The sequence below is a fragment of the Marmota flaviventris genome, chromosome 10, assembly GCF_047511675.1.
Source record: "Marmota flaviventris isolate mMarFla1 chromosome 10, mMarFla1.hap1, whole genome shotgun sequence".
NCBI lineage: Eukaryota > Metazoa > Chordata > Mammalia > Rodentia > Sciuridae > Marmota > Marmota flaviventris.
Genome location: NC_092507.1, coordinates 102,366,705 through 102,375,770, shown reverse-complemented (window position 1 = coordinate 102,375,770; position 9,066 = coordinate 102,366,705). Strand labels below are relative to the sequence as shown.

Below are 9,066 nucleotides of genomic sequence, written 5' to 3'. Positions count from 1 at the left end.
GAGAAGAAGCTTTTTAGTTTGAATCCATTTCATTTATTGATTCTTGATTTTATTTCTTGCACTTTAGGATTCAGATAAGAGTTGCTTATAGTAAAAATGGATTAACATTTTAACAGAGAGATTTTCCTTTGATGTGCCTCTCTTCTTCACCCAATGGGGCTTGATGACCAGAGGTGGCCTGGAGTTGGGGGTGGGGTGGAAAACTATAAACCCACTAATACCCAAACTTATGAGATTTGATTGACAGCTGATGTTATTCTCACCATCAGTGTTTACAATCTGTTTGGAGGAATAAGAACAAAAACAAATGGAGAATAAGACAATGTTTGTTTTTGGATGATCTAGAATAATACTTAAAACTTTGAAAAACTTAGAGTGTGCCTATCATCCCAACCTATCAGAAGGCTAACGGAGGACTGCCTGAGCAGGTTGGAGATGAGCCTGGACAACAAAGTGAGACCCCGTCTCAAAAAAATAAACTAAATTAGAACAAGGATTTGTCAGATTCATGGTTTGGTCCTCTCAATGAATGTTATGTTGATCATAGGTGATCATGGAACCTGGGAGTTGAGAAGCCTTGAACTTGGTCAAAGAGGGGACCTATAAATTATTCATCCTTCATTATTACCAATAGTACCTGCAAAAATATGTCCTGAATGGACAAAGCCTCCTGTGGTCATGTTGAAATCATTAGCTTTTTTCTTTTTTTTTAGTCTTCTAGGTGGATGAGTCGAACTGCTTTTACTGAAAAATAGTCAGTATGAAAATATGAGAACACAGATAGATCTCCCAAGCTTATTTTAGCAAGTCACACAGCCAAGGAAAGATACTAAAATTTAGAATACATAGGTACCTGTGAGAATTGCAAGATTAGAAGCTTCAAACAGGAAAATAAATTCAATTTATAGCACATTGGATTTTGCTTAAGGATCCTAAAAAGTTAAAGTTTTGAAGAGAATACAATAGAACATCATTTTTAAAAGGAAAATTATGCATATAATTTGATTGCTATATTGTTACATCTTATACAACATAAGTTTTAAAAATTCTAATGTTTCATCTTTACATCATCTGAATATGTCCATAGTTTTTTTAAAAAATCATATTGAGAAATGAATTAAAATCTGGGTTTCAGAAATTGAGTATATATATTGTCAAAACCCCTTAGCATCCATTGGGCCTAAATCAAGTGGGTATAATGTATCACAGATATTATTACATAAAAAGTGTGGCCGTATGCATCTGGGACAATAGTGCCAGCAGAAGGCCACTGCAAATACAAGCTTGCTTCCATGTCACATTGGATCAAGTCCCAAAGGCAAGACAGTTGCTTGTTAGTTGTTATAGTCAAAATTTTTTTTTAAAAAAAATAACCTACAGAAGAGAAACACTGAATTATGGAATCTCAGAACTAGGAATATGATGTATTGGAAATAACAGAGGGCTGGACACCTAGAAGGCATTCACAAAAATACTTTGAGAAAGACTTTTAGCATCCTCGAGCCTTAGTTTCTTCATCTGTACTTGTATCATGAAGATATTTCTACTTTACAGACAAAATGAGGACCAAATGAAGATATATGTAGAAAAGTTTTGCAAAGTTCAAAATATAGTATGACATTAGTTATTTTTTCCTCAGTATATTCCTTGGAAAACAACTGCCCTGTCTTCCGGATTTTTCCATTTTGGAGCTTGAGACCTAAAGTGGTTAAGAGATTGGCCCCTGATCTCAGGTATGTAGGAGATAAGCAGGTATCACAACCCTCCACTCACTCAGTGTTTAGGGGAACATGCAGAACCCCAAAAGATGCACAAGAAATGATCCTCTTGTGCCGTGGACTCTGAATTTCAGCATGAAAGTTATGACCCCTTCTTATGAAGATCCGGTCTTTTTTGACCTCAAGTGAGTGTAGATTGTAAGAAACCACCAAGCCTGAATGACAGTGTAGCCCAGGTGGGATGGGGTTTCATGCTTTCTTGCCTAAACTCAATGAAAGTAGTGACAGGCCTTTCAGAAAACAGCTACTCCCTGTGATAACAGCAGTGGCTATATGATCTCTCCCCACCAACACCACCACCATTCAGCAGTGACTGTACATCTATATCTCCACACATTGATCACCAAAGGACTTCACAGCACTGGAATAATAATCAGGGATCATCAAGTAGCATTCTCTTTCCTTGTCATTAGAAGGGATCTGACTGTCTGTGGATGCAAAGAAGCTTCTTTTGCAGGACAACCCATGCCTGAGCCTTAAAGCCCACTTTAAGTGCTAATTGCGGGTATTCAGTGCCCCCACAAAGACAGGCATCCTTGACAAACTAGGTCAAGTCACTGGCAAATGTTGCCTTGAAACTCAACTTGTATAAGATAAGTCAATCAAAGAATTCAGAAATCTTAAAAATTGCAGTCCTGATTTCATACTTTGGCTATTGTGAATAATGCTGCACCAAACAAGGGAGTGCAGGTATCTCTTTAGAATGTTGATTTCATTTCCTTTGGATATACACCCAGAGGTGGAATAGCTAGATCACATGTTCATTCTAATTTTAGTTTCTTGAGAAACCCTCCTCCACACTGCTTTCCATAATGGCTGTAGTAATTTACATTTACTCCGACATGTTTAAGAGTTCCTCTTTCTCTGCATCCTCTCTAAAATTTATTTGTTTTTTTTTAAACAGTCATTCTAACTAAAGTGAGATAATATCTCATTATGGCTTTGATTTGCATTTCCTTGATGATTAGTGATATTGAACATTTTTTCATATTTGAAAAAATCTGAATATCTTATGTTGAATATCTTATGTTGAGAAATGTCTATTCAGATCCTCTGACCACTTTTAAAATCATATTTTTAAAAACATTTTGGAGTTCCCTACATGTCTTGCATATCAACCCCTTGTCAGATAGTTTGCAAACATTTTCTCCCAGTCTACAGGTTATCTCTTAGCTCTGTTGATTGTTTCCTTTGGTGTGCAGAATCTTCTTACTTTGTTATAGTTCTATTTGCCTATTTTTAAATTTTGTTGCCTATGTTTTAGGGTTTTATCCTCCCCAAAAGCATCATAGCCTATACCAATGTCTTGAAGTGTTTCCCCTATATTTTCTTTAGTAGTTGCATAGTCTACACTTAGGTATTTGATCCATTTTGAATTGATTTTTGTATATGGTTTATTCCTCTGCATATGGATATCTAGTTTTTCCAACACCATTTATTGAAAAGATTGTCCTTTTTTCCAATCAACTCATTTACTGATGGAGATTTTCTGATCTTCATCTGTAGATGAATGGATAAATAATGATACATACACAATATGGCATTATTCACTCATAAAAGGATAATTAAATCCTATCATTTGCAGCAACATGGATGATGGTGCTGGGAACATTATGTGATGTGAAATAAGCCAAGCACAGGAAGGCAAGGACTGCATCTTTTCAGTCATGTGTGGAAATTTTAAAAGTTGATCTCATAGAAGAAAAGAGTAGAATAGTGACTATCAGAGGCAAAGGAGGGTTGGTGGAATAGAGACAAGTTGGATACTGGGTCCCAAAACACAGATAGGACAGAAAAGTTCTAGTGTTGTACAGCAGAATAGGGTGACTATAGTTTATGAGGACCTCTTTTATATTTTGCAAAGAATAGAATGGAGGTGCTTGTGAGCTTCCAAAACAAAGCGTGGTAAGTGTTTAAGGAGACAGAAATGCTAAGTACCCTTATTTGATAATGTGTATACATGTATCTAATTATCACCCTATGCCCTGTAAATGTATATGATTATTATATGTTAACTAAAAGTAAGTTTTTAAAATGACAGTGTGGCAGCTGTGACACAGCACCATCTACAGAGGGTGGCCATCCCAGCCAGCCTTCTCCAAATACTCTCTCCCAACATTCTAGCATTCTCTTTCCTGGTCATTAGAAGGAATCTGACTGTCTGTGGATGAAAAGAAGCTTCTTTTGCAGGCCAACCCATGCCTGAGCGGAGTACACCTACTGTCCTTGACCTTAAATGGTATAAATTAAACCACATATGAATCCCATGTTTTGTATATTTTTTCCAGCAAAGAAATAGGAAAGCAATAAAGAAAGAAAGGTCTGGGAAAAACATATGTGTGTGTACAAACATATTTATACACATACATACACACTTAAGAGCAGAAGTCTTTATTCAAATACAGTTTTAAATGGAAGAGTGATAAATAAGACAGAACTGCTTAGGAAACACAGGGATGGGGCTCAGGGACTGCTTACCCTTCTTCATTTTTTGATGCCTTCTTAGACATCTTTTGCACAACTCCAAGGATAGAAACTCACAACTACAGAAACTCACATGTCCTATCCTTATACAGATAAGGATAGAAACCACAGAATTCTGGGTTCTTTTGCTAGGGTTTGGGGTTTATTTCCAGTTATGGAGCCAAGGACATGGCTCATTTAGTCCCACGGTCCTCAGTGACTTCGGAGGAGCTCCCATGTTTCATTTTCATGTTCCTGTGGAAATAGAAAGCCAGTTCTAACCCAGCGTCATCCTTTCCCTATTTGAAAGGCTGGGAGTTGTGGCTTCCTGCAGAAGGAATAATGGGGAAATCTTTCTCCCAGATGACAGTGGTTTGCTGACCACAAAACCCCTGAGGCTTTGTGACCTGATACCAGGCTGTGGCCTTGTAGGAAGTACACAGTGAGGTTCAGGGTTCATGGGGCCATTAAAGGATGTGATACACTACTGTTATGGTGTGTATATGAGGTGTAGCCCAAAAGCTCCTATTAATTCTGGAATATTCAAAGGTGAAGTGATTGGATTGTGAGAGCTTACCCTAATTAGTCCATCCTGGTTTGAATAATGGGGTCGTAACTGCGGGCAGAGCATAGCTGGAGGAGGGTCACTCAAGATGTGCCCTGAAAGGCTGGTTTTCCCTGCAGCCCCTTCCTCCTCTCTCTTTCTCTCCCCTTCTCTCTCCCCCTCTTTCCTTGCTGCTATGAGGGGAGCAGCTTCCTTCCTCCTCTGCATCCTTACCCCATGATGTGCTGCCTAGCAACCCTGAGCCCTGAGGAATGCAACTGCCCATCTATGAACTAGGACCTCTGAAACTGTGAGCCCCAAATAAGTGTTTCCTCCTCTGAGTTTTCCTTGTCAGATATTTCAGTCACAGCCATGCAAAAGCTGACTAAAACAACTACACGTTTTCCTTCCAAGTGTCTCAAAAAGGTGATCCTAGAGGCAGTTTTGGTCTAATCGAAAGGACCTCCTTGTGTGTCCCTGAGCTGAAAGCCAGTAACGTTCGCTTTCACTCTAAGATAATCTCAACAGTACTCTCCCCCCCGTTTCCAAGAGGTACAAGAAGAGGATGTAAAGCCAGAGTATGTTTTCAGCAGTACCATAGGTGCTGCTTCCCAGCGAGGGTTTTGACTAACTTCCATGAAGGCTGAACATAATCTCTTTGTGTGATTCAAAAGAAGAGAGAAGTTTAGTTGAGGGATAATCCTGTCCTCCGCAGCAGGGGAACCTAACTTGCAGAAACCAGACGAGGGGGCAGACAGCCACCGACTGCAACGCTGACCTCGGCTTTTCTACTCTGAAGTCAGTTCAGCTCTCTGGAATTCAAGATCTAAGAACGAACTCCTGCCACCCACCTTCTGTCTTTCTGAAAACAATCAGCAGGAAGTGAGCACAGAGAGCCTGGCAGAAGCCCAGCAAGAGGAGATGGCACTCAGTAAACAAGAAGCCCTAACTTCCAATTGAGTTTGCCACTGTGGTGACAGGAGATGGTGCTGCCACGATCCATTTTCTCATCTGTCATTTCTTTATTTTCCCACTTCAAAGTCCTAGAGCAGAAAGGATTAGATGATACTTTTCCTCGGCCAAATCTACTCCAGAAAAAAAAGGGACTATAGCTCTACCTTCTTTATTTAAAATTAAATATTTTATAAATTTTTTTTAAAAAGATTTTTTTTCTCTTTTTAAAATTTATTTTAGTTAGGTCTATATGACAGAAAATGCATTTTGATTTATTGTACACCATTGCAGCACAACTTTGCATTTCTCTGGTTGTACAAGATGTAGCGTCACACCCTAAGTGCAGTCTTGCATATATGTACCTGGGGTAATGATGCAAATTTATTTTTTAGAGAAGTTTTAGGTTCACAGCAAAATTGAACAGAAAGTACAGAGTTCCCACATATCCCCTTCTCCTACACACACACATAGCCTTCCCATTATCAAGATCCCACACCTGAGTGAGGCAATTGCTATGACCAGTGAACCTGCAGTCATATAAATTTATCAGCCAATGTTCAAGTAGCCAATGTTCAATGTTCAATAATACCCTTATTATTGTATGTTCTGTAGACTTGGAAAAAAATGTATAATGACACATGTTCACCCTCATTATATCTTATAGAGTAGTTTCACTGCCCTAAAATTTCTCTGTGTTCTGCTTATTCATCCCTCTGCCCACTAACGCATGGTAAAGATTGTTTTATGGTCTCCACAGTTTTTCCTTTTCTAGAATGTCATATATTTGGACTCATAGAGTATGGAACCATTTCAGCTTGACTGCTTTTGCTTAGTGATTTGTTTTTAAGGGTTTTTTCTGTGTTTTTTTTTTCATGGCTTGGTAATTCATTTCTTTTTAGCTCTAAATAATATTCCATTGTCTGGATAACCACAGTTTATCCATTCACCTACTGAAGGACATCTTGTTTGCTTTCAAGATTTGACAACTATGAATAATGTATAAATATTTGTGTACATTTTTAATAGACATGTTTTTAGCTAATTTGGATAAATACCAAACAGCATGTTTGCTAAATAATATTGTAAAAGTGTGTTTGGTTTTGTGAGAAACTGCAAGACTACCTTTCAAAGTGGATGTACTCTCTTACATTCTCATCGGCAGTGAATTAGAATTCCTGTTGTTCTGCTTCCTCACCAGCATTTACTACTGTAAGTGTTTTGGATTCGGGCCATTCTAATGGGTACATAGTAGTCATCTTATTATTTTCAATTTTGAATCCCAAGAGTACTTTTATATTTGTAATTTTATACTAGTTAATTAATATTGGACTTCCTCCAAGATTGTGAGTTCAATGAAAACAAGGAATTCCTCTGTTCTTGCCTATCATTTTATAATTTATGTCCATCCAGCACAGTGTCTTGGACAGAGCAGCCTTCATATATTTGAGTGAATGGAGCACCTTACCAGTTCATTTTGAGTATAAACTTTTGTAAAAAAGAAAAATAAAGAAAAGAAAGCTAAGACTACTGAAGATGATGAAGCAGAGTCCGATCTGCTTAGACCATTCATCCAAATACTGTCGGAACTCAGCAGTGTCCACAGCCATCCTCAGAGGTATCCGGTCATTTGATATAGCTCTGCATCATCCTTTCTGCATCATCTGAGTGAACCGGATTTCTTTCTCAAACACTTCTTCAGAGCTTCATGGATGTCTCTATTCCTCAGGCTGTAGATGATGGGGTTGGACATGGGTGTCAGGATGGTGTAAAGCAGAGAGAACCCTTTGCGCAAGAGTTGGGAAGAGTTGGCTGAGGGTACGAGGTAAGTGGCAATCAGTGTCCCATAAAACACCATGACCACAATGATGTGGGAAGAGCAGGTAGAGAAGGCCTTCCTCCGGCCTATGCCCGAGGGGATTCTTAGGATAGAGACAAGGATGCAGGAGTAGGAGGCTGTGATGAGGAGAAATGGGACCAGAGTCACTGCAGAAGAGGTGGCAAAGGCAACGGTCTCAGTCAGTGAGGCATCCATGCAGGAAAGATGGACCAGAGGGGTGAAGTCACAAAAGAAGTGATCAATTTCATTAGGTCCACAGAAGGCTAGTCTACACAGCAGGACCATGGTGATTGATGTGAGAAGGAAGCAGGAGAGCCAAGAACCAGCAGCCAACCTGATGCAGACAGGGCCAGTCATGAGGAGGGGGTAGCGGAGAGGTTGGCAGATGGCCAGGTAGCGGTCATAGGACATCACAGCAAGCAAGAGGCACTCGGTTGCAGCCAAAGATCCAAAGAAGTAGAACTGTGCCAGGCAGCCAGCCACAGAAATGGTCTTCTGTTCGGCTATGATAATCAGCAACATCTTGGGGACGATGTTGGAGGTGTACCAGATCTCCAGAAAGGACAAGTTCACCAGGAAGAAGTACATGGGGGTGTGGAGGGGGTGGTTGAACAAAACTAGAAGGACAATGAGGATGTTTCCAGAAAGAGTTAAGATGTAGAAAACTAAAAACATCACAAAGAGGAAAATATTTAGGTGTAGGATGGAAGAGAATCCTCGAAGCACAAATTCTACTATCACTGTCTGGTTTTCCCAAGATGGGATCACCATACCTTGGCCTCCCTAGGAGCAGAACACCCGGCAGTGAAACAAAACATGGAAGGTTCTTTCTTAGCTTACACAGAGAACATGGACAAAGAATGAGACTCTGTGATGGTCCAGCGTCCAGAAAGGGAGGAAGATCTAAATGGAGGTGAGACAGACAGAAAGATGAGGAGCATATCCAGAGGGTTTGCCAACTCTCTAAGAGAGAATCTAGAGAGTCAAAGACCCAAGGCACTATTGACCTTTAGGGAAAATCAATGCTTGTCAAATCAATTTAATTTTCCTCTCCTTTAAGCCTCTTAATGGGTTGGGAGGGAAGTTTCTTACTTCTGTCTTGGTTTCCATGGCACTATCAAAAGAAAGTCCTGCTAGTGTGAGGCTTGAGACTCTCTTGATGCTAAGGTCAGTGTAGATACAGGTGTGACCCAGGGCAGAAATGCTTTCTCTCATCTTTCACTTGCTTCTTTTTTGTGGTACTGGAGATTGAACCCAGGGCCACTCTACCACTGAGTTACATCGGCAACACCACCCCCTATTTTTTATTTTGAGACAGGGTCTTGCTAGGTTGCCCAGCCCCCTTGAACTTGTGATCCTCCTGCTGGGTCTCCTCAGAGGCTGGAATTACAAGCCTGGATCTCACAGTTTTAAACAGACAAAATCAGCCTCATTAAAAAGACTTTAAGGCTGCAGCAAATGGGAAACAAAGATTCAGAACCAGGTGGCCT

General features: G+C 39.9%; 1 protein-coding gene across 1 annotated transcript; it reads right to left on the bottom strand.

The window, feature by feature from the left end:
* Positions 1-7,342: 7,342 nt before the first annotated feature.
* On the bottom strand, positions 7,343-8,347 carry LOC114080393 (olfactory receptor 11A1-like). Its single transcript, XM_027921993.2, has one exon. The coding sequence runs from the start codon at positions 8,345-8,347 to the stop codon at positions 7,397-7,399; it is 951 nt and encodes a 316-aa protein (XP_027777794.1). The 3' UTR covers positions 7,343-7,396.
* Between the last annotated feature and the right edge of the window lie 719 nt (positions 8,348-9,066).

Excerpts from the sequence above, each read along its gene's own strand:
- LOC114080393 (XM_027921993.2), bottom strand. The coding sequence starts at position 8,347 with ATGGTGATCCCATCTTGGGAAAACCAGACAGTGATAGTAGAATTTGTG.